This window comes from Bos indicus, chromosome 1, assembly GCF_029378745.1.
Source record: "Bos indicus isolate NIAB-ARS_2022 breed Sahiwal x Tharparkar chromosome 1, NIAB-ARS_B.indTharparkar_mat_pri_1.0, whole genome shotgun sequence".
Classification (NCBI taxonomy): Eukaryota; Metazoa; Chordata; class Mammalia; order Artiodactyla; family Bovidae; genus Bos; species Bos indicus.
Window position 1 is genome coordinate 97,575,788 of NC_091760.1, and position 26,342 is coordinate 97,602,129.

General features: G+C 39.7%; 1 protein-coding gene across 6 annotated transcripts in view; it reads left to right on the forward strand.

Annotated features, from left to right (window-relative positions):
• The first annotated feature begins 11,879 nt into the window (after window positions 1-11,879).
• PHC3 (polyhomeotic homolog 3) overlaps window positions 11,880-26,342 on the forward strand; it is an 84,027-nt gene continuing 69,564 nt past the window's right edge. For all 6 annotated transcript variants that reach the window (XR_011567391.1, XR_002180631.2, XM_019959740.2 and 3 more), the window contains exons 1-4: window positions 11,880-11,948; window positions 14,439-14,604; window positions 18,781-18,936; window positions 20,027-20,104. Coding sequence is in view for 4 of the 6 variants with exons in the window: in XM_019959740.2 (XP_019815299.1) it covers window positions 11,935-11,948; window positions 14,439-14,604; window positions 18,781-18,936; window positions 20,027-20,104 (414 nt within the window). In the remaining 2 variants the exon portion in view is untranslated. The remainder of the gene's footprint in view (window positions 11,949-14,438; window positions 14,605-18,780; window positions 18,937-20,026; window positions 20,105-26,342) is intronic.

Genomic DNA, 26,342 nt, shown 5'->3' on the forward strand with positions numbered 1-26,342 from the left:
ATTGAACTTTTCTCAGAATCTGTCCATTCCTCCCAGGTTATCCATTTTATTACCACATAGTTGTTCATAATAGTCTCTTATAATCCTTTGTATTTCTGCATTGTCTGTTGTAACCTCTACTTTTTCAGTTCTAATTTTGTTGATTTGATTCTTCTCTCTTTTGTTCTTGATGAGTCTGGCTAAAGGTTTGTCCATTTTGTTTATCTTCTCAAAGAACCAGCTTTTAGTTTTATTCATCTTTACTATTGTTTCATTTCTTTTTCAGTTATTTCTGCTTGGATCTTTATGATTTCTTTCCTTCTACTAATTTTGGGGTCTTTTGTTCTTCTTTTTCAGTTGTTTTAGGTGTAAAGTTAGGTTGTCTATTTGATGTTTTTCTTGTTTCTTGAGGTAGGGTTGTATTGCTATAAACTTCCCTCTTAGAACTGCTTTTGCTGCATCCCATAGGTTTTGAGTTGCCATGTTTTCATTTTCATTTGTTTCTAGAAATATTTTGATTTCCCTTTTGATTTCTTCAGTAACCTGTTGGTTATTTAGAAAAATATTATTTAATCTCCATGTGTTTGTGTTTCTTACAGTTTTTTTTTGTTGTTGTTGTAATTGATATCTAGTCTCATAGCATTGTGGTTGGAGAAGATGCTTGATATGATTTCAATTTTCTTCAATTTACTGAGGTTTGATTTATGACCCAAGATTTTGGTCTATCTTGGAGAATGTTCCATGTACACTTGAGAAGAAAGTGTATTCTTCTGCATTTGGATGGAATGTCCTGAAGATATCAAAGAGATCCATCTCATCTAATGTATCATTTAATACTTGTGTTTCCTTATTAATTTTCTGTTTTGATGATCTGGCCATTACTGTGGGGTGTTAAAGTCTCCTCCTATTATTGTGTTACTGTCAATTTCTCCTTTTATGTCTGTTAGTGTTTGTCTTATATATTGAGGTGCTCCTATGTTGGGTGCATAGATATTTACAATTGTTATCTCTTCCTCTTGGATTGACCCCTTGATTATTATGTAGTGTCCTTCCTTATCTCTTATAATCTTTAAGGTCTATTTTGTCTGATATAAAGATTGCTGCTACTACTACTACTACTAAGTCACTTCAGTCGTGTCCGACTCTGTGCAACCCCATAGACGGCAGCCCACCAGGCTCCCCTATCCCTGGGATTCTCCAGGCAAGAACAGCTGAAAGATCAGCTGTTAAGTGTATGGGGTTTCCTTTGTATGCTACTTGTTGCTTCTCCCTTGCTGCTTCTAATATTGTTTCTTTGTGTTTAGTCTTTGCTAGTTTGATTAGTATATGTCTTGGTGTGTTTCTCCTTGGGTTTATCCTGTATGGTACTCTTTGTGCCTCTTGGACTTGATTGACTATTTCCTTCTCCATGTTGGGGAAATTTTCAACTATAATCTCTTCAAAAATTTTCTCATACCCTTTCTTTTTCTTTTCTTCTTCTGGGACCTGTATAATTTGAATGTTGGTGCATTTGATATTGTCCCAGAGGTCTCTGAGACTATCCTCAGTTCTTTTCATTCTTTTTATTCTGCTCTTCAAAAGTTATTTCCACCATTTTATCTTTCAGCTCACTGATTCATTCTTCTGCTTCAGATATTCTGCTATTGATTCCTTCTAGAGTTTTTAAAATTTCAGTAATTGTGTTGTTTGTCTCTGTATGTTTATTCTTTAATTGTCTTAGGTCTTTGTTAATTGATTCTTGCATTTTCTCCATTTTGTTTTCAAGATTTTTTTTATCATCTTTACTATCATTATTCTGAATTCTTTTTCAGGTAGTTTGCCTATTTCCTCTTCATTTACTTGCATTTCTGTGTTTCTAATTTGTTCCTTCATTTGTATACTATTTCTCTTCCTTTTCATTATTTTTCTTTAACTAATTGTGTTTGAGGTCTCCTTTTCCCAGGCTTCAAGGTTGAATTCTTTCTTCCTTTTGGTTTCTGCCTTCCTAAGGTTGGTCCAGTGGTTTGTGTAAGCTTTGTTTTGTGTGTGTGTGTGTGTGTGTGTGTGTAAGCTTTGAATAGGGTGAGATTTGTGCTGAGTTTTTGTTTGTTTGTTTTTCCTCTGATAGGCAAGGCTAAGTGAGCTGGTAATCCTGTCTGCTGAAGACTGGGTTTGTATTTTTGTTTCCTTCATTGTTTACATGAGGCATCCTACACAGGGTGATACTAGTGGTTGGGTGATGCCAGGTCTTGTATTCAAATGGTTTCTTTTGTGTGAGTTCTATTTGATATTCCCTAGGCTTAGTTCGCTGGTAGTCTAGGGTCTTGGAGTAAGTGCTCCCACTCCAAAGGCTCAGGGCTTGATCTCTTATAGCTCTGTGGGTGAGAAATACAGGTCTCATTGTACCTCCAGTACAGGTCTCATTGGCTAAAAACACCATGTCAGCAGTTCTGTGTTCCTTTCTGAAGGCTCTCTGTCTTTAAAGACAGTGATGTTACACATCTATGATCCTGCCTCTCTAGCCTGCTCCAATAAAGGCTATATTTTGAAGAGGGAGCTGATGGCATTGCCAGAGGTCACACAGCTAGTTAGTGGCAAAATCAGGATTCAAACCTAAGTTTGTCTAACTCTACCACTCTACTTATAAAAACTCTTTCAAGCTGCCACAATGCTAATACAGCATAAAAGTTGGAAAAGAATGGAAATGAAAGTCAATAGCTGCTTCAAATACATATCAAGTACCTACATGCTTCAAGTAAGGCTTTTTGGCACAAGGTAGGCAACTCCAGGACTGGGTGGATAGGAGACCAGAGTTCAAATTCTGCTATTACCATGGATTCTTCCCCCATGGGGCATGTGACAGCGAATGTCCCTTCAAGCTTTAAAGGTCCCTGTCTCTATGATTTATCATCTAGGTAAATATAGAGGACCAGGAACAGTGTCCAGAGAAGGCAATGGCATCCCACTCCAGTACTCTTGCCTGGAAAATCCCATGGACGGAGGAGCCTGGTAGGCTGCAGTCCATGGGGTCGCTAAGAGTCAGACACGACTGAGCGACTTCACTTTCACTTTTCCCTTTCATGCATTGGAGAAGGAAATGGCAACCCACTCCAGTGTTCTTGCCTGGAGAATCCCAGGGATGGGAAGCCTGGTTGACTGCCGTCTATGGGGTCACACAGAGTCGGACACGACTGAAGTGACTTAGCAGCAGCAGCAGCAGGAACAGAGGTATACAAGATTGATAGCATTGATTAACACACCAATTATTGTAAGAATAGATGAAAGGTGGCAGGACTAGACTCTTTTCTCAGTTTCAATACTATTTGCTTTATTCACTAAAGTATTTGGTTTTAGGATGTTATTTTCAAGGAAAAGCAAGAACAAGTCCATACAGTGTGCCGTTCCAGTCTACTAGAATGTAGGATGTACTAGAATTTTAGGCTTTATTCATGCAAATATTGAAGCATTCAGTCCCACAACAAGTATTTAAAACCTACTGAGTATTTAGGCAAGACCAGGTGAAGGAAGATCTTGATAAAAATTTCAAAAAGTAAAAGAGGGACTTCCCTGGTAGTCCAATGATTAAGAATTCAAGTGCCAATGCAAGGGACATGGGTTTGATTCCTGGTCCAGGCAGATTCTTCATGCCACAGGGCAACAAAGCATGTGTGTTACAATTATTGAGCCTGCATGCTCTAGAGATCATGCTCTGCAAGAAGAGAAGCCATGGCAATAAGCCCACACTCCCACAGAGAGTAGGGCCTGCTCACCACAACTAGAGAAAGCCTGTACACAACAACAGAGACACAGAGCAGGAACAAATAAATAAAAAAACTTTTTAAAAGAGGACTTTTTTAGACTTTACATTTGGGTTTTTAAGACTGTATGACAATCTTGAAGGTGTTGTTCCTCTTTTTTTCACATTATAAAACTAAAACCTTCAGTACTTTACATTCAGATCTGTTGCTGCTGCATCACTTCAGTCGTGTCTGACTCTGTGTTGACCCCATAGACGGCAGCCCACCAGGCTCCTCCGTCCATGGGATTTTCTAGGCAAAATTACTGGAGTGGGGTGCCATTGCCTTCTCCGATTCAGGTCTGTACCAGTATTCAAATCTGAGTCAGTCCATCTTCTGTGTCATATTAGGAAAGCAATCATAGTGTAGCTGGGTGTTGGACAATGTATATGCCATATTAACTACCGAGAAAGGGCCCAGCACAAGGTGATCAGTGATTTAGAACATAGGTCAGCATTCTTTTTCTGCCAAGTGAACCATTGTAGTGTCTATTGCAATTGCTCACCTCTGCCCTTGCAACGCAAAAGTTGCTGTAGACAGCACATAAATGAATGAGCATTGCTGTGTTCCAATAAGGCCTTATTTATGGATACTGAAACACAAATTTCACATAATTCTCACTTGTCACAAAACATTATTCTTCCTTTCATATTTTTTTTCTATTGTTAGAAAACATAAAAACCATTCTTAGCTTGACAGCTATACAAAAACAAGCAGCAGGTTGGGTTTGGCCCATGGGCTTGTGTTAGTCAGTCGGGGCTGCTATGATAAATACCATAGTCTGAGCGGTTTAAACAACAAAGAATTCTTTCTCACAGTTCCAGAGAGCGGGAAGTCCAGGTTCAAGGTGCTGGCAGGTTCAATGTGGTGTCTGGTGAGAAACTTCTTCCTGGTTTGCAGACAATGGCCACCTTGTTGCTGTATCCTCACGTGGTGGAAAGAGATCATCTCTCTCATCTTTCTTCTTCCAAGAGCACTAAATCCCATTTATAGAGGTTCAACTCTGATGACCTACTTACCTCCCAAAGTCTCCAAATGCTATCACACTGGGGGTTATGGCTTCAATGTTTGAATGTTGGGGGAACACAAGTATTCAGTCTATAGCAATTTGTGAGAGGAGCTCCAACATTCCTGAAGTGGTCAGTGATTGCTCTTCTCTGTAGGCCAGTGGGACCTGCAGCCACTGAACAGAGAAACCTAAATGAAATAGTAGTAATTGGATCCTAGCATAGCAGGGGCCAAGTGGCAGCACACCACTGCCAAAGACAAAGATGGGCATGGTCACCGTGGCGGACAGCAGAATCAAAGCAGCAAGCAGAACGGTCTGGCTTGCGTGGACCTAAGTCATTGGCTAGTTGATCATGGTATTCCTAGAAGTGAAATAGACAGAAAACCCACTAAATTCCTACTGAAACAGTATCAACAGAAAAGTTCTAGGTCAAGTAAAGAGAAGTCTAACCTGAATCATAAAAAGAGAGTCATATCCCTTCCAACATTTCCCAGACTTGAGACAGTTTACAGACCTCAGAATCCCTCAGGTAAAGGGGAGGCTATATCCCCCAGAGAAATGACACTGGTACACCATCAAAATGTATACAGAAAATCTTTCTCCAGACTTCACCAAAGGGACTTCAAATCTTTTTGGTAGGGAAACCGTGCACTGAGAAAAAATAAAATAATCAGACTGTTTGGGAACTAATGGACACTGGCTCTGAACTGAATTCCAGGAGATCAAACATCACTGTGGTACACTGTCTTGGAAGGGGCTTATGGAAGTCAGGTGATCGATTGAGTTTTATCTCAAGTCTGTCTCACAGTGGGGACACTGGGTCCCCAAGCCCATTCTGTGATTATCCTCCAGTCCTGGAATTAATAATTAGAATAGATACACTGAGCACCTCACAGAGTCCCCACGTTGGTTCCCTGACCTGCGGAATGAGGGCTAGTATGGTGGGAAAGATCAAGTGGAAACCTCTAGAACTGCTTCTACTTAGGAAAATAGTAAACCAAAAGCAACACTGAATTCCTGGAGGAACTGCAGAGATAAGTGCCACCACATTTCCATTCAAAAAGGCCTGTGTGGCCTGTGCAGAAGGCAGACGGATTTTGGAGAACGACAGTGGATTATTGTAAGCTAAACCAGGTGGTAACTCCAATTGCAGCCGCTCTGCCAGATGTGGTTTTATTGGTTGAGCAAATTAATACATCCCCTGGTACCTGGTGCAGCTATCAATCTGACAAATGTTTTTTCCTTTGATATCTGTTAGCAAAGACCACCAGAAGCAGTTTGTTTTCAGCTGGAAAGGCCAGCAGTACATCTTCACAGCCCTACGTCAGGGCTAAATCAATTCTCCAGCCTGTGTCATAACTAGCTTGCAAGAATCTTTAAAAAATTAATCAATTATTTATTTATTTAGCTGTGCCGGGTCTTGTTGCCAGGATCTTCTATCTTTATTGCAGCATGTGGGATCTAGTTCCCTGACTGGGATCAAACCTGGACCCCCTGTGTTGGGAGCACAGAATATTAACCACTGGACGACCAGGGAAGTCTTGAGCCCACAGTTCATAAGAATCTTGATCACCTTTGTCTTCCACATCATATCACATTGGTCTTTTACATTGATGACACCATGCTGATTGGATGTGGTGAGCAAAAAGTAGCAACAACTCTAGACTTTTTGGTAAGACATTTGTGTGTCAGGGGGTGGAAAATAAATCTGACAAAAATTCAGTGACATTTCTTTTATGTCAGTGAAATTTCTAGGAGGTCCAGTGGTGTGGACCATGTTGAGATATCCCTTCTAAAGTGAAGAATAAAATGTTGCATCTGCTCCCCACCCTTACCCCTCTGTGGCTCAGAGGTAAAGAATCCATCTGCAATGCAGGAGCCGCAGGGGACATGGTACAATCCCTGGGAAGATCCCTTGGAGGAGGGCATGGCAACCCACTCCAGTCTTCTTGCCTGGAGAATCCGATGGACAGAAGAGCCTGGAGGGCTATAGTCCATGGGATTGCTAAGAGTTAGACATAACTGAAGCAAGCCTTCAGCAGGCCCCTATGGGTAAATCACAGCAAGCGATTAGGATTTTGGAACAAAGCTCTATCATCCTCTGCAGATAGCTGCCCTTTTGAGAAACAGCTCTTGGCCTGCTCCTTGACCTTTGTTGTTGGTTCAGTTGCTGAGTGGTGTCCGAATCTTTGTGACCCCATGAACTACAGCACACCAGGCTTCTCTGTCCTTCACTATCTCCCAGAGTTGGCTAAAACTTATGTCCATTGAGTCAGTGATGCCATCCAACCATTTCATCCTCTGTCTCCCCCTTCTCCTCCTGCCTTCAATCTTTCCTAGCATCAGGATCTTTTCTAATGAGTCAGCTCTTCACATTAGGTGGCCAAAGTATTGGAGCTTCAGCTTTAGCATCACTCTTTCCAATGAATATTCAGGGTTGATTTTCTTTAGGATTGACTGGCTTGATCTCCCTGCTATCCAAGGGACTCTCAAGAGTCTTCTCCAGCACCACAGTTCGAGAGTTTAAATTCTTCGGGGTTCAGCCTTGTTATGGTCCAACTCTTACATCCATACATGACTACTGGAAAAACCATGGCTTTGACTATACAGACCTTTGCTGGCAAAGTGATGTCTCTGCTTTTTAACATGCTGTCTATGTTTGTCATAGGTAGTCTTCCAAGGAGCAAGTGTCTGTTAATTTCGTGGCTGCAGTCACCATCCACAGTGATTTTGGAACCCAAGAAAATGAAATCTGACACTGTGTCTACATTTTCCCCATCTATTTGCCATGAAGTGATAGGACCGGAGGCCATGATCTTAGTTTTTTTAACATTGAGTTTTAAGCCAGCTTTTTCAGTCTCCTTTTTCATCTCCATCAAGAAGCTCTTTATTTTCTCTTCATTTTATGCCATTAAAGTGGGATCATCTGCACGTCTAAGGTTATTGATATTTCTCCCAGCAATCTAGATTCCGGCTTGTGATTCATCCAGCCCGGTATTTTGCATGATGTGCTCTGCATATAAGTTAAATAAGCAGGGTGACAATATATAACCTTGATATACTCCTTTCCCAGTTTTGAACCAGTCTGTTGTTCCATGTCTGGTTCTAATTGTTGCTTCTTGTCCTGCATACAGGTTTCTCAGGAGGTAGGAAGATGGTCTGGTATTCCCATCTCTTTAAGAATATTCCACAGTTTGTTGTGATCCACACAGTCAAAGGCTTTAGCATAGTCAATGAAGCAGAAGGAAATGTTTTTCTGGAATTTCCTTGCTTTTTCTATGATCCAGCATATGTTGGCAATTTGATCTTTGGTTCCTCTGTCTTTTTTAAATCTAGTTTGTACATCTGGAAGTTCTCAGTTCACATACTGCTGAAACCTGGTTTGAAGAATTTATTTGACCTTAGTGAGACTGATCGCTTAATTATGGGTCACCAAATTACCATGGAATTTGAGCTGCCCATTATGAACTGAGTATCATCTGGTCTATCAAGCCGTAAAGCTGAATGTGCATAGCAATATCCTACCCATCAAATGGAGTGGATTATACATGTTAGTGAGACAGGCTGGGACTTGGGACCCTTTGCTGCAGTGCTGCAATGCTCGCACTTGGACACACATCTCCTCAAGCCACAAAACACAAAGAAACTGTATGGGACTAAAAATAACTGTGTGCACATTAAGATAAATTGTGGACCAAAAGATACAAAGAGACGAAAAAACCTGATTGCCACACTTTTGAAGAGCCTGGAGCAATAACAGGGTGTCGGAAGAAAAATCACACCCTTGCACACAACACCACCTAAGGGATAGGCAAACCACCTAAGCCCTTGACCCTTGAACACACCCCTGATGCTGCTGCTCTTGTTCTATATAAGGAACAAGCTTGCCCCCCTCACTGGGAGCAAGCAAGCAAGGGAATCTGTTGTTTGTTCTCACTTCCCCCTGCTGCAGCAGGGGCCCCAATAAAGCCTCACCTGACTTTCTTGTCTGGCCTCTAGTCAATTTCTATTGATTGAGGAAGGCCAAGAACCCCGGTCAGTAACAACAGGGCTGAACAGGTGTTGAAGCCACAAGTGAGTTACATGAAGTGGGCCGAATTCCCATGGTCCCCAGTCTTGCTCCTCTGCCTTCTCTCTCCACCATGTAAGGATACAGTGAGAAGGGACCTCACCAGATACTGAATCTGCTTGCACCTTGATCCTGGACTTCCCAGTCTCCAGGACTGTGGGAAAAAAAGTTCATTTAAGCCATCCAGTGCATGGTCTCTGTCATAACAGCCCAAACTAAGATAGAAATAGTAGTTTGCCAATGCTCGATCTAGTGTTCAGACCAGCACTGTCCAATAGAACTTTCTGTAAAGATAGAAATGTTTTATATTTGCATGGTACCATACAGTTGCCACTAACCACATGTATCTATTGCACTTGATGTGTGACTAGTACACCAAAGGAACCAAATTTTAATCTATCCCTTCTTTTCATTCCTGGAGCCTTTTACCATTTCTCTAGGGATTAATAGAGTTTTCCAATTAGTTTCCAGGTCTCCGATCCCAAAGCATCCTTGCTAGAGGGATTTTTCTAAAATTATATAGGATGCTAGCACTTCTCCAAAGCAACACTTCCTGGAAACTTAAGAAAGTTTCAAGTTCTATTAGCATGACATAAATCTTTTCCATAAGAAATCACCAAGAGGTAAAACACCTTCCTCTGTTTCATCAGATAAGTGTTGGTAAGTTTCTTGAGAGTAGTCCTGTATTATACCTTGTCTCCTCTAACACTTCACACAGTGGCTTTCTGAATGATGCAGTGAAGAAAACTTGACTTTGGCCATGGAAAACTTAAGTTAGAACCCCAAGTCTGGAACTCCATTCTAGCAGTCACCATAGTCATTTAATCACCTTGACCTCACTATATTTCTGTGATAAATGAAAATGATAACTAGTATTGTTGTGAAGATCAAATGAGTTTGTGGAAATCCTCTGCCTTCAGTAAAAGGCTAGACAAATACTAGTTGTTGTTATAATAAATGTTGGGTTTGAAATGTTTCTAAAAAAGTAGTACTGGGAATTCTCTGGTGCTCTAGTGGTTAGGACTTGGTTCTTTCACTTCTGGGCCCAGGTTTGATCCCTGGTTGGAGAACTAAGATCTTGCAAGCCACTGGGTGTGGCCAAAAAAAAAAAAGAAAAGCAGTACTGGCCTGACTTTATCCAATATGTATTATGACTTTTAAGGCCAATCTGCATGAGATGACAATACAGATACAGGCCTTGGATGTTCAAAGAAAGAGGGATGAAAAGGAACAATTTTGGCATATTTTTTCCAAACATTCCTTTGGATTATGCATTTTTCATGTTTAGGTCTAAGACTGCTTTTTAAAAAAAATTAAAATTTTTTATTTATTTGGCTGCACTAGGTCTTAGTTGCGGCATGGGGGATCTTTACTTGTGGCATGCAAACTTAGTTGCTCTATGTGGGATCTAGTTCCCAGACCAGGGATTAAACCTGGGCTGCCTGCATTATGAGTGCAGACTCTTAGTCCCTGGACTACCAGGGAAGTCCTTAAGACTGCTTTCTTCAGTTTTGTTTTGATGAATGAAAATTTCAGCAATACCAATAGACAGTCAACTTGTTTTTTGACCACACAGCATGCAGGATCTTAATTCTTCTGTGATGAGGGATTGAACTCGCACCCCTTGTACTGGAAGTGCACAGTCTTAACCACTGGACTGCCAGGGAAATCCCAACAGTTGATTCTTGGGAATTATATGGCAATGGCAACATCTGAAAAAATCAGAAAAGAAAGATGAAGTAGTAATTTCTTATTTTTAAGCATCTACAGGGAATTTTCAAAGGGGACTTTCTCAGTGAGTTCTCCTAGGGGTTGTAGGAAGGGTTTTGCTTTCAGATAAGAAAATAAGATAGAGAAACAATGTTATCATACAGGGAGATGTGGCAAAGGGACAATTTAGCCGACATTGAAAGTGATCTTTTCCTTCCCCTAGGGACATCCTGATCACAGGATTTGTAAGATTAAGCATATTTTCATTAGACCATATTACACTTTGTGTTGAATTTATATCAGTAATTAATTTCTCAGGTTTTTTTTTTTTTTTTTTTGCCATTGCAGTGCAGCATGTAGAACCCTAGTTCCACCACGGATGAAATCTTGGCCCCTTGCATTGGAAGGACCAAATCTTAACCTTTGGACCACCAGGGAAGTTCCTCATTTCTCAGTTTTGAAATGTGACTCCACCACCTTAAAAAGTGCAAAAAGAAGGCATTATTTGTGTTCAAAATGCTTTATTTGGTGAAGGGCAGTGAAGATTTATTATTCCTTGAATTTAAATTTCCACAGCACTTAATGGATCTATGTCAGAACACTTAGATTGTGTGCCTCTCTCTGTAAAAGACAGATTAAGACTTGTTGGAAGACAGGGACTTGGTTCACTCATCTTCACACATTTGTCTCATCCTGCTTCAGATTAGTTGCCACGTGTGTAGAATACAGTAAATTATCTTAGCAAACTGGTGGCTATTCCCGCTTGTTCTCTCTGCGGTATGCAAACTTGTAATCGCCATTAAGCGGTCAGTAAATTCATGTCAAAGAAGTGGGTGATATACATAGGGTAATACGATAATACCTTAACTGTCTACCGCATGGGCATCCAGAACTCTATCTCTGAGCCCAAGACAGGGCCTGCTGGTTCTATCCCCAAATTGCCATGCGCCCCAGGCAACAAGCCCTGCAGCTACCATGGCATTTCCTTTCACTCTGAGACCTCAGCATCCAATTCTCGCGTCATTCTCTTCCATCTCCCTCTTTGAAGTTTGCACAAGCTTTGGTATATTTTAGATATTCATAAAATTTGTCATTTAACAGTCTAATCAGAACTTTTCATATATCGGTTAGACACCCCTCCCCAGTAGGAAGAAGATCCTAGAAAAAGCGAGGGGGTGCACGTGAGACACTGACACCTAAATCGGCAAAACCTGGTCACTTCCCCGAGCCAGCAAGCCTTCAGGGAGGAGGAACTGGGAGACGAAGGCCCCACGTGACCTCGGGGGCCCGAGGCTGAGCCGACCCCGCCCCTCCTCCCTCTTCTGCCGCGGCCGCCGCTGCCGCCGCCGGGGGGCGCATGCGCAGCCCATGTTAGTGATGGAGGAGAGAAGATGGCGGAAGCGGAGTGAGTGACTTGCTGGTGACTGATGTCGTAACTGGGGGGCGAGAGGGGGCAGCGACAAGTCCCCCCAAGGGGAAAGCTCAGGGCTCTTTCGCGGGCAGTGCGGGGAAAGGGGGACGCGAGAGCTTCCTTATCGTGGAGGAGCCTGCTTGGCCCTTGTCGGGGGACGGAGCCGAACTGTAAGGGTCCAGTTACCTCCAGGCGGGAGCGCCCCTTCCGCCGTCTGGTCCCGGATCTGCGGGGCCCTGTGCGCAGGGTCCCTCCTCGGACCCCTACCGCCGGGGTCTTCTGGAAGATGAGCCCGGGTGGGCCCCTCAGAGGCTGTCATCCCTGCAAGTGGGCCCCGCGGGCAGCGTTGTGACGGCCGCCCGCACCGGGGGCCCGCGGAGGCAGGGTAGGGCTGGGCGGGCACTGCCAGGCCTCCTTCACGCTCGCCTCCTTCCCGCCCCGGCGCCACCCCACTGCGCCTCCGTGGGAGAGCCCGAGACGTGGGGCTGCTCACTCCCTCCCTCGGCAGGCTCGGAGGAGGTGTCTCAGCGGCGGGGGCTATGGCGTGTTTGGCGAGGTTGAAAACACCCTGGTAGGAAAGATCTTTCTTTCCCTCCGGTCTCTGGCTGCAGTGTAGTTGCCGCCCTAGAGGGCCACATTCTTGTGTGGCGGTGTGATGGTATGCTTAGTTAGCGACTCAAACTTAAGTGTTTCCTGGGTAGGCCGCTTGTGCAGCGGAACTGCCGTTTGTGTTTTGCAGGCAATATACAAGGCTAGTCGGTGGAGTTAGCAAAATTGTTCTTTTGTGCCAGGTCTCCAGATGCAGTTTAATGATTTGGCCAGTTCTACCCACCGATGTTTAGACTTGTGTCTAGATTTTGGATTCTCTGTGACCATATTTAGTTACTGAACTGCTTACTGCAGGGTTTGAGGAGATGGTTGAGCAGAACAGCACTGTACAAGGACCAGAATTAAAGCTGGCTTTTTGCATATCATTGATGCGTGGTTCAGAAGTGTTATGACAGGTAGCAATTTGGTAAAAAGTTTATCTACCACCATACCTGTATGATACTGTATTGTTAACATATGCTGCTGTGATTTGATGAATGGAAAGGAGTTTGCAAAACTAATAAACCGCTCCCCAACCCTCCCCCACAGTAAAAACCCCAGAGAAGTCTAAAAGTGTGTGAGTCATTTATTAATCAAAAAGATTAGTAAGACTTGGCTCCCCACTTTTTTTCCTTTCGCGTTTCCTCTTATAAATCGGGCTTTTAAAAACATTTGATTCCTCACAGAGCAATCATACTCTTATGATTATACATATAAATATTGTTTATATATGTGATATAAAAAACAAAGAAAATTTGTAGGTAAAAGGACACTATGTGGAAATAGTGCACGTATACACAGTTAGTGCCAAATTCTTTTGTCTTTTCCTGAAGTAGAAAGTGTTACGTTCTTGTCAGTACTTCTCATGTGAGGTGGGTCATATTATGTTTCTTAGAGGAAAAGAAAGGCAGAGAAAACCAGTATATTCTTAAGTTTGCTTTTTGTGGTGCATTTCTATCCCTACAATAAATATTATAGTTCTAGTTTCTAACAACATTAAAGCACTCAGAAATGACTTAATATGTTGTTTGAATTTATTAAAATAAAAATTCTGTATTTGTATCACAACAGTGAAATGAGTTTGTAATGTTGGAGGGACTATAATCAGAATAGTACAAAACTGCACTTCTTGTATAAGGAAAGTGACATAGTTAACGCTGTTTTCAAAATTTGGAGTTGTATTTTGTGAAAGAGATTTTTGTTAGCAAGTGGGGAAATTGTTTTCCACTGCTTCTCTTATTTACCCAGAGTAATCTGCTTATGAGTATTAACTCAGAGCTATTAGATGTGGTAAGGACAGAATTGTAGAATAATTACAGGGAAAGCAGTTTGAGTTAATAAATTATTTTTTAACTTATTTTCCTAGAGAACGTATTTTTAAATAAAGTACATATGGTAACCAAAAATTGAGTTAATTGGCTAAGCTAAACTAAGCTAGCACAAGTCCACAGGCATCCTTTTTTAATGTCTACATAAGAAGAATGATTTTAATTTGTAATCAGTATGGTCAAAAGAATATAAAGAAGTATTTGAATACTCTGATATTGCTTAAGTTTTAATTTTACCAGGTAGTAAAGTATTCTGTCATCACCTGTTTTGGTTTCAAGACACTCATCTTCCTTCAACAATAAAAAGGTAAACTTTAGGCCAGGCTTTATCTGAGTTCTGTATCCTGAATCCAGAGGGTTCAAATTTAGTAGATATGAATTTTTAATTATGCTTTATCTTTGTAGAGTATTTTTCCGATTCACGTGTTTATGGTGACTGTGTGCCATCTGTATTTTATGAGGTCCTTCTTAGAAATTTAGACTGTTCTGATCATTTCTTGGAATAATTAAATATTCTTTAAACAGTATAACGCTTTTGCCAATACAAATCCTTTGTGCTGTCTGCTAGATTTAAGGACCACAGTACAGCTATGGATAGTGAACCAAACCCGGGAACATCTTCGGTGTCGACGACAAACAGTAGCACCACCACCACCACCATCACTACTTCCTCCTCTCGAATGCAGCAACCACAGATCTCTGTCTATAGTGGCTCAGACCGACATGCTGTACAGGTATTTCAGTTACCGTGATGGGTAGGCTAAGACTTGGGAGCCATTACTTTTCGCTTAAGCCAGGTAAATGTATTGTTTCGTATCCTCAAAGGAGTTACATGATAACCCTCTAAATGAGTACAGTTAGAATTGTGAACGTTTGGAACTACCAACAGAGTTATTTAATAATCATTCTATTGGGAGGGCCTCCATTTGTCAGCATGTAGCTTCGAAAACAATGTCAGGAAAATTATAATTGGAAGGTCCCTAGGTGTTGCTGCAAGTGGGGAAACTCGACCAAGAGCCCCAACATGAAAATGACTCTAGGTTTTTCTGGATTATTGTGTATTTGAACCCAAAATTTGGACTTAGGGTTTATTCAGGTCTGTAGATAAGTTCAGAGGTTCGTTTTAAACCTAAGAACTCTTAAGCAAGAGGATCCATTAGGAGCTATCAGGGGCAGAGGAGAAAGGGAATATTTAATTAGGAAAAGTCTTAGGCTGATCACTTAGTTGAGAAAATAAATTTAGCTGCAAAGTTTAGGAGCAAATTAGCAAAGATGGTGGTGGTCAGGCTCTCTCGCTCCATAGTCTCTTGCTCTCGCCCCACGTTTTGTAAATACAGTTGTGTAACAGCTGAGATCACTTATAGCACAGTGTATGTGTGTCCCGATGTACCCCCTTAACCACGGGCCACTTCTGTTCTGTAAACCTATATAAGCTCCACCTGAAAAGCCCTTGCGGCAGCATTATGGCTATGTCCGTTGGGTCAACCACAAGCGAATACAGCATGTCTGCTGTTATGGCTGCTGTGCCGGTCAGGAGAGAAGAAATGTGTCTGCAGTTCTTCTGGCTCCTTGTATCTTCTTCCAGCTTCCCTGCTCACTCCTTGCCTACCCTGGCTTCAGCAAACAGTGAGATACAGCAAGGCAGCCTTTATAATAATGGAGGTTGAGGCAATATGGTATTGCATAAAAAGAGTATGGGCATTGCAGACTGATGCAGTTTTTGTTTGAATTCCATTTTCTTTACTGTAGCTAGCCTTGAGTGAGAGGCATAATCTCCTTGAGCCTCAGGAAACTATAAAATGAAAATGAGACCACCTGCTTAATAAGTTATGAGGATTAGATGAAGGATCTAGAATTTTGTGGGACACGTTATATACTCAGTAAATGATAGTAACTAATACATACTGAATAATTATGTGCTAAGTATTTGATAAATGCTTTACATGGATTATCTCCATTCAACAGATGGAAAAATTGATGTTTTAAATTGGCTAAATAACTTTCCTAAACTCACATACCTAGTTGGTACTCTTGACTTTAGAGTTGTGCCCTTAAACACTGAGATTTTTTCCCATTAAACCTAATGTTCTTTCTCAAATCTGCATAATTGCACTCCACCCTGAAAAAAAACAGACCTGGTTTAGTCATCTCTCTGATCCATTTTTCTAGAGTGCAGATCCCAGTATACTGACTGTCTAGTTGTTATATGGCTTAGTATTCTGAAATTACTGTGGAGTAGAATCAGGATTGTTGGAAACTCGTCCGTCAGTTCAGTAGAAATTCAGACTGGAACATAGTGGTTTTAATGTTTTTCACCTTTCTCTGAGGCAAGGGAAACAGGGAAGAATATCTAGATCCTTGAACATAAAGATAATGTGATATTTTAAATACCATTTTGTTCTCCACCTATTTTCTAAGCTGGCTGTGTTAATAAAAAAAACAGTTACTCGAGATTTGTAGTTGAAGATAATATCTCACGACGAGCACTAACTCTAATTCTTACAAGATCATAGAATTGCTTCCCTTAAAATGTAATCAAATCAATATTTATTGAACTACCTAAATAGTTTAATACCTTTCAGCTTTTTTTTTTTTTTTTTCCCACCCCTGTGAATCCTTTTCACCTTCCTTGCTCCAGAGGAACAAAATGAGAGCAACGTGCTGTATCTTTAACTTGTTTTTAAAGAGTCTCTCATCCATGAGTATGGCACTGAATGGTAATGAAAAATTGTGCTGACAATAGAAAAAATAAGTTATTCATTTTTAATTTCAGTTTGATTTTAGAGTTTTGTTATGGAATTAGAGCAACATATACAGATGACCTAACCAAAAAGATATATTGTTGTGGTTCTAAAGCACTTAATGCTGGTCTGTACTTCCCTGCAACTAGGGGTCAAAAGCCTATATTGATTTTGTGACAGGAATCTGCAGCAGGTGTAGCAGTCTATTGTTGGCGAATTGAGACATGAATGCAGGAAGGTAAAAAGCACAAGGAAACGTGCTTTCTTGGAATTTTAATAAAGACATTCATAGCTTTGTGATAAAGGTATCCTGACTCAGAAGCTCATACTATAGGATTTTGTCTCTTTTTCTCCATTAGCTCTTTGAAAACTCTGGTTTGATCTTGAGATTGAGGGTGCTGTTTGAGAGTCCCCATGGGCATGACATGACTTTGGGCTGTGATTGCAGAGGACTGGTGTAGTCCAGTGTACCATTCGGACAAATAAAGGATTTTTCTCTTTTATTAGAACTCTTGATTGTTTCACATTTATCAGTTTATGAAGTTTGGGTTCAGAGTTTTTATTTTACTAATAAATAGTCACAGTAATGAGCACTTATAAGAATTTTTTTTTAGTAAGAATAATTTTATTTTGTGTTGAAACAGTTGCACCTGACATTTAAAAAAAAATGAGTGGTTACTTAGTAATTTTCTTAAAAATATGGCTTTATAATTTTATGTGGTTATTACTATAATGAAGCTAAGTTTTTTCAGACATTTAGAAAAAATACAAATGAGAATCAGGTAAAAAGCACTTCTAATCTAGCTACCTATCAGTAGTCTTTTAATGTTTTCCTGAATATTGTTTAAAATATTTTAATATAGATGGTATCTTACTCTGTACACTATTAAGTGACCTTTTTCCACCTAAATGTATTTGGAAACTGTTTTGTTGATAGTTGTTATCTGCTCTGTTTAATATAGTAGCTGCTAGCTGCATGTGGCTATTTTATATTTAAATTAAAATTCAGTAAAATTAAAAACTTGGTTCCTTGGTTGCACTAGTCTCCTTGTAAGTGCTTAGTAGATACTTAGGGTTAGTGGCTACTGTATTGGACGGCACTGATCTGTTATACATTACTGTTTGTAATACATGCAAGGTATCAGTTCAGTTCAGTTGCTCAGTCGTGTCCAGCTCTGTGTGGCCCCATGAATTGCACCACGCCAGGCCTCCCTGTCCGTCACCAACTCCCGGAGTTCACTCAGACTCATGTCCATCGAGTCGGTGATGCCATCCAGCCATCTCATCCTCTGTCATCCCCTTCTCCTCCTGCCCCCAATCCCTCCCAGCATCAGAGTCTTTTCCAATGAGTCAACTCGTCACGTGAGGTGGCCAAAGTACTGGAGTTTCAGCTTTAGCATCATTCCTTCCAAAGAAATCCCAGGGCTGATCTCCTTTAGGATGGACTGGTTGGATTTCCTTGCAGTCCAAGGGACTCTAAAGAGTCTTCTCCAACACCACAATTAAAAGCATCAATTCTTTGGTGCTCAGCCTTCTTCACAGTCCAACTCTCACATCCATCATGACCACTGGAAAAACCATAGCCTTGACTAGACGGACCTTTGTTGGCAAAGTAATGTCTCTGCTTTTCAGTATGCTATCCAGGGTATACATATTCTTTTTATACCCAAATCGCGAATTCTAAATAAAAAGTTTTATCCAAAATGGGTATTCCATTTTATCCAAAATGGGTATTCCAATTTACATTGTTATTAACAGTATATGAGTGAATCTGTTTCTCCAGTAGTAGTAGGATTCTTTTAAATGTTTATCCATTGGAAGGTTGAAAAAGTGTTGTGTTTTAATTTGTAAGTTTTGACTACTAATGAGATTGAAGATATTTTCAGATGCTTACTTAGCCCCTTTTCCTTTTGTGAATTGCCTCTACTGGGTAACTTTAACCTGTACAGATTAGTGAATCCTAGTGACTTAGAAGCAGCAGCAGCAGCAGTGATGTATAACTAGGAGAAAACTGTTAATAAGTGTGAGGATATTGAATATTAAAGGAGTGAAATTTTAAATTTCTAATACTTTATGGTTACTTTTACTTTTTAAAATTTCTAATACAGCTTTTCTAATACTTAATGGTTAAGATTATGGTTTGACATTGGTTCAATTGACTTATCACAGGTAATTCAGCAGGCACTGCATCGCCCTTCCAGCTCAGCTGCTCAGTATCTACAGCAGATGTACGCCGCGCAGCAGCAGCACTTAATGCTGCACACAGCGGCTCTCCAGCAGCAGCACTTAAGCAGTTCCCAGCTTCAGAGCCTTGCTGCTGTTCAGGTGAGACTGAAACGAATTAAGAACTTACAAGGCCAAAGTTGACATTGCCTGCAGACAATTACTGAAAATAAATACACTGGGTATTATTGCAGAGTTTTCAGATATCTTGTGTTGTTTTTTTTTTTTTAAGAAAATATAGTAGGCTGCCAAATAAAAGTTAGTTTAAAAAAAAGAATGTTTAATGTGTTACTCTGTTGCTGAGTTTTGTCCCTCTCCTTTTTATCTACATTGCAGAAATGCTGTACCAGTCTTGTGTGTATAGAATTCTAGGGATGACAGTGAATAGTTAAGGTTACATAAATCTTATTTACATTTTAACCAAAAAAGGTTTTTTAAAATTATGTAAGTAATTTATACTCATTAAAAAAAAAAAAAAAACAGTATAAAATCGTTCATAAGAGGTATAGAGGTGTTCCTTTTCCACACCCACTGGTATTTTCTACTCTTCAGAGGCGGCCACTGTTTATGCACCCCTCTAGAAATGTTCTCTATAAAAATGTGTATGTATACTTTTCTAAAATCCAGTCATATGATTCTTATTGCTATCAGGAAGATTTTATGATTAAATGTTTGTTTTTAAACAGATCTTCGTTATTATTGCATCGTTTATTTAAATAAAACTCTAATGTGAGATTTAAATCTAGTAACCAGAGTAGGATCTCAAGTTGACTGAACCTGAAAAAGGTTTATTTCTGTTAAACACATCCCAGCTATTACTTCTTCTCATTAGTGTAATTTAAAATAACATCTTGTTCATGATAGTTAGGAACTGAAACCCAGTGGCATTTGATATAGCTCCAATTTATTTTTCATAACATTGGATTGGTAATTTCACTTCAAAGATGAGATCTATAGAGTAAAGCTGACAATGGGTGCAGCTCTTAAACTAAGTTGAGCCTCTGGGTCTTCTGATTTCACCGTTCAGTGTTTTCTCTTTTTCTTAATTTTTTTGATCAAAACTTAATCCATGTTGACTGTAAAATGACTGTAAAATAGATGTTTTGACTTTATTGTGATTTTTGTGGTATCCGGGTACAAGAAAGTTTTAAACTTCAGACTTCTTATAGACATAAAGATCTTATTATTTTAGGCAAGCTTGTCCAGTGGAAGACCACCTACGTCCCCCACAGGAAGTGTCACACAACAGTCAAGTATGTCTCAGACATCTGTAAGTGCTCTAATTTTTTTCCTGATTTTAAAATTTTAGATTATTGCTTTCCAGAAATTAACTGTTAAAATCTACAAAGCTGTTACTGTTTATCTGTTGGGTACTGTTTGTAACAAGTGGCTAGAAATAGGAATGGTAAATTTCGAGAATTTGGAACTAATGTCAAACTTCTGAAAATCTGAGTCATAAAAATATTTTTGTATTATTTCTTATACATGTTTTCCCCTTGATTGTGTTCAGGTCTTCTATGATTGTGAATGGTTGCAGTTTTCAATGTGCATTGAGAGCATGAAATATATAATATAGGGAAGTTAAGTCATGCATTTACTGTGACAAGTACTAGAGAATGTCATGTCCTTGGTAGACATCTAAGTGTTTCTAGCTTTTTCTGTGCAGTTTACATTTTAGAAATTTTACTTCCCAGCTTATGCTTACTTGAGTTATCTGGGTCAGATTTACAAGTATTCATTCAAGATAGTGTAATTTATTTTGAGAAGAGAATAAAAGGTGATTTGCTATATTGCACATATTTACTGGGAAATTGTGCAAAGTATTCCAGTTAAAAAGAAATTTATAGGTGTGGTAATACTTGTTTACCCTTTTATTTTGATGTAATTTCAAATTGTAAGAATAATAAAAATTTCTGTATACTTTCTACTCAGATTCATCAATTGTTAGCATTTTGGCTCACTGCTTTATCATTCAGTCTTTCTGTCTACATATATACAGTTACCTTTTTCTGAACCATTTGTGGATAAGTTAAGACATGTTCCTTTACTCCTAAATACTTTGATATGTACTTCCTAGGAACAAAGTCATTCTTTTATGACTACATGTGGCTACATGAAACAGGTCAAAATCAGGAAAATTAACATTGATACACTGTTGTTCATATTCATATTTCATCAGTTCTTCCAGATTTCTCAGCCTCATCCTTATAGACCTTATGGACCAGATAATTCTTTCTTATGGGGGGGCTGTCCTGTGCTTTGTAAGATGTTTAACAGCATCCCTAGCTTAGATATCAGTAGGCTGTGCCCTTCTCCTTTCCCCAGTGTGACAACCAAAAATGTCTGCATGCACTGCTAGATGTTTTCTGAGGGGCCAAATTGCCCCTTGTTGAGAACCATTGAGTTAAACTAATAATGTCCTTCCTAGCTATTTTTTTCTGATCCAGGATGGTAATACTTTGATAAAATAGACTCCAATGGAATATAGTTTATAGATTGCTGAGGAATTAAAGTTGAACTTGTGCTATATTTCTTCAGCTAAGGGTGTGGTCTTTACTAAGTACATGTATAATGAGCACATAGTTATTTGTGGGGTATTGATCTTTTTAATGAAAAAATTCTGTTTTAGCATGGAAGTATCTTAGAACATGAATAAAATTACTTACAAGAAAAATTACTTGTGACTTGAAAATGTTAGACTGAATAAAATGACAAATTTAAGTAATGTATTTAGCCCTAAGCAGTAATGCTATATAGTTGTGGTTACTGATGTCACACAATATCTTTGGCTTCCCTGGTAGTGCAGCTTGTAAAGAATCCACCTGCAATGCAGGAGACCCCGGTTCGATTCCTGGGTCAGGAAGATTTCCTGGAGAAGGGATAGGCTACCCACTCCAGTATTCTTGGGCTTCCCTGGTTGCTTAGCTGGCAAAGAATCCACCTGCAGTGTGGGAGACCTGGGTTCAATCCCTCGGTTGGGAGGATCCCCTGGAGGAGGGAATGGCAACCCACTCCATTATTCTTGCCTGGAGAAACCCCATGGACGGAGGAGCCTGGCAAGCTACAGTCCAAGGGGTCACAAAAAGCCGGACACAACTGAACGACTAAGCATAGCACAGCATGTATTCTGGATTATTTTCCCTTCACATTATTAAAAGGTATCCTTTAAAACTATTTTTGTTCCATTATGATTTTGTGTATGTGACTTTTAGAATCATAGTTCTGGTGATTGTGCTTATTTTTTATGAAATTGTTACTACTGCTTGTCATAAATCAGGGCCAGAATCTCTGGATAACTGGTGAGAGGAAAAGAAGTAGAGAGAATGGATGCCTAGAAAAACAAGAGAATAATACATTGCATTTGTTTTGTGTTCTTTCCCAGCTGAGCAGTAGCTCAAGTGAGTTGACTGGCAGTCCAAATTATGATACCCAGGGTAGCTTAGTAATTTTTAAGAGGGGCAGAGCATAATAGCAGAAATCCCTGGATAGTGATAATAATGAATTGTCTATTGGCAGTCTGCTAGTTTTCAGAATTTTGGTGGTTTTGAGATAGGTGCCTGATAACAATGAACACCAAGAGGGAAGGGTCAATCCTCTCGTACCTAAAAGGGCTACAAGGTAGGTTGTCAAGTCACCTGCCAAATAGGTTGGGATTTAGAGTAGCAGTGAAATGCCAGAGGGGAAATGGAATATTATATTTTAAAAAATGAGGTAAAAAGTCCAGTCTACCGCATGGGGAAACTATGTGTGTGGAGAAGATCATTGTTAATTGATTGTATAGTGGGTGCCAGCATCCTTTTCTTTCCTGTAATTAGAACAGAAAGGCTAATTCTATACTCTTAACCAGTAGTGAGAGTGGTTTGTATGAGTGTTTGATTGATTGGCTCTAAAATTAGTTGGGACTGAATATTTAGGTTGGATGTCTTTTTACTTGTATTAAATGCAATGTAATTAAAAACTTCTGTGAAAAAAGCATCAACAATGTTAAACAATAGAGTGGTTGAAATATATTTGCACCATGTATGTCACATAGCTTGTGTTTGTGAAATACCAAGGGCTGTATTACATTAGTAAGATAAGTAATGTGAATTCACAAATGACCTGAATTGGTAATTTTCAAAAGATAGACTACTTTTGGCTTTTAAGCACATGAAAATATGTTTACTTTACTGGTAATAAAGAAGTGAATGTAAAAACATCAATGTTTTATTTTCACTTGTCAGATTAGAAAACGGGGGAAAAATTGAGACAATAACTGTTGACAGGTATGGTACACTCATACACTATTGGTGGGAATGTAATTGGTACGACTTTTCTAGAAGGTTATTTGGCAGAGTGTATGAAAATTTGAACCGCATGCCCTTTCACATAGGAGTCTAATTTTTAGTGAAATGATGTCATTGGCTAAATATGAGAAATAATTATGACATAGATAATTCCGCAAATATGCATGGTTTGTAATGGTAGAAAATTATAAACAATACATATGTTCTTTAATTGAGGATTAGTTAAGTGATAGTTAATTCAAACACTGCAGCTACTTTAGAATGCTATACATGTGTATATAGAGACAGATTTTCATTAGTTAGTAAGTGAAAATAAGAACATATAGTATTAGTTCATTTAGCTTGCTTAATCAGAGAAGGCAATGGCACCCCACTCCAGTACTCTTGCCTGGAAAATCCCACGGATGGAGGAGCCTGGTAGGCTGCAGTCCATGGGGTCGCAAAGAGTCAGACACAACTGAGCGACTTCACTTTCACTTTTCACTTTCATGCATTGGAGAAGGAAATGGCAACCTACTCCAATGTTCTTGCCTGGAGAATCCCAGGGAGGGGGAGCCTGGTGGGCTGCCGTCTGTGGGGTCGCACAGAGTCAGACACGACTGAAGCGACTTAGCAGTAGCAGCAGCAGCTTATTTAATAGGTTATTCTGTATTTTAGTTCTAAAACTTTTTGTTCTTTTTCTTTTGCTGAGAGTTTATTTTTCATTTGTTTCGAGTTGGGTCATACTTGCTTGTTCAAAGCATTTTTATGACTGCTGCTTTAAAATCTTTGTCAGATAATTAAAATATTTTCCATCTTGGTGTTGGCATCTATTACCTTTTTCATTCAGCTTGAGGTCTTTCTGGTTTTTGGTACAATGAGTGATTTTTGATTGAAACTTGGACATATTGAGTATTATGAGATTGTGGATCTTACTTTTGTTTTGGCTGGCTTCCAAAGGGGAACACGTGCCACCTCCTCACTGCCACTTAAGGGTAGAAGTAAGTTCAGGTTCCGAGTTTGGTTTCCATTGATACCTGAGGGATGCTCCCTGCAATTGCTGAGTCAATGTGAGTTCTGGCTCCTCACTAGGCCTCTACTGATGTTTCTCTGGCTAGGAGGGAAAGGAGTGCCCAGTTATTGCTCCCTATGCGGTCTCCACTGATGCTTCAGGGTTGGGGTGGGTTGTTATTTGTGGTCTGTTATTGCTTGGCTGATATGAAGGTCTTGGCTCTCTACGTGGCCTTTTCTGACACTAACCCATTGGATGGGATCGGGGGTACCTCATTACAGCCTGGTGAGGGGAGAGGCCTAGGTCTTTGCTAGTGTGGATGTGGCCACAGTGTTTCTGTGGTGTTTGGCTGGAGTAGAGCAATTATTGTCTAAAAGTTTTCTGTGTTGCTAGGCTGTCCCTTTTCTGATCCTCAGCTAGAAAGAGCAGCTCATTGGAGCTTTTTCTTTTTTTTGTCTGGACCCATTGCTGTTTCTGGGTTACTAATTTGTTCAGCTTTATGTTTGGATTATATGAAATTAAAAAAAATCCAGGGAGCACACAACTGCATGGTTCACTGAGTCCTGGAGTCTACTTTTCTCCACCTTTTAGGACTTTCTTATGTTTATTTTCTACGCACTGATGGGGTTTTTAGTTATACTTAGGAGTAAAGTATGTGTCTATTCCACTTTCCTGGAAACAGAATTCCTACCACTTATTTTTTAAAACTTATATCTGTCTGGTTATGTAGGAAGAAAATCTGTAATACGCAATAAACTGTTAATCAGTGGTTACCTTTGAGAAAGTAGGTTGAAAAGTTTCATTTTGTCTTAAAAAAAAAACATGAATGCTCTCTTGTTGTCTTACAGACAACACAAATGTATACATGAAAGTGACATCCCGTTTCAGTAGTCCCTTTTGCCCTGACAAAGTTTTGTGTGAAGCTTATCACCTTATTACTGTGCATTTCTGTACATAAATGTAAGTAGATAGGCCTGTGGTTAATTTTGTTTTAGTGTAAGAGAAGTGCCATCATTCTGTCTCTTTCTAAGTCTTTGGGCATTTTCAGCTGGAAAGGATTACGTGGCTGGAAATTGCAGTCGTAAGTCTCTAAATGATTCCAGGGCTCTTTGTGTCTCATTCCCTTTGTTGTTTTTTGGCCTTAGAATCTACATTAATCCCGGATGTTTTGACTTGAATTCACTGTACTGTTCTATTAAAAAGGAAAAACCTTATTTTTTTTTTTTTTTATAACTTTCTAGCTCTGATGCCAGACAGGATGAGCCTTTTTTTTTTGGCTGCACCATGTAGAATCGTAATTTTGTGACCAGGGAGCATACTTGTGCCCCTTGACTTGGGAGCACAAAGTCTTAACCACTGGACCACCAGGTGGTTTTGAGATTTTGAAGCCCAGTTAGTTTTAATGACTTTATTCATTCATAATTCACTCATTTATTCAACAAATATTTATTGAGCATTTAAATACTCCTCTAGTACTGGGACACAGCTGACAAAATCTGTATGGAACTAGGGGTATATCGATAGTAAGTAATATGTTAGTTGGTGGTAAGCTCTGTAGAGAAAAATAAAGCAATGAAGAGGAATGGGATGAAGGAATTTCCTATTTTAATTAGGGTGGTCAGGGAAAGCATTGCTAATAAAAATGGCATGTGAAGGAGGGTGAGGGAGGCAAAGATGCTTAAGAAACAGAAAGGAGGATGGTGTGGCAGGTGTGGAATGAAAGTGAGAGTATGTTTAGAGAGAACTTTAGAGAGGAAATTATCTAATCACAAGAAGATTATTAAACCCTTGGGTTTTATTCAGCATGAGTTGGGAAGCTGCTGGAAAGTTATTTTATTTGGGATGTGACGTGATCTCATATAGACTTTAACAGCTACAATGTTGAGTAGGTTCTAGGGGGGCAATGATAGAAGTAGGGAGAGTGGTTAAATGGTTCCTGTAATCTGAGAGAGATATTTTGGGGGCTGGACCATCATGGTGACAGTAGATGTGGTAAAAAGCGGTAAGCAAGATTCTGAATATTTGTTCCACCAATATTTTATTATAGAAATTTGGATGTTTGGAAAATAGCTAATAGTAGGTGCTGAGGGATTGACTAAAAGATGTGAGGAAAGGTAAACAGTCATGGATAAACTGTAGTATTTTGGCCTGAGTGCCTGGAACGATCTGCCAAAGAAGGTGTTGGAAAAGGAAATCAGGAGTTTGGTTTTAGACATGATGTGTGTTAGACA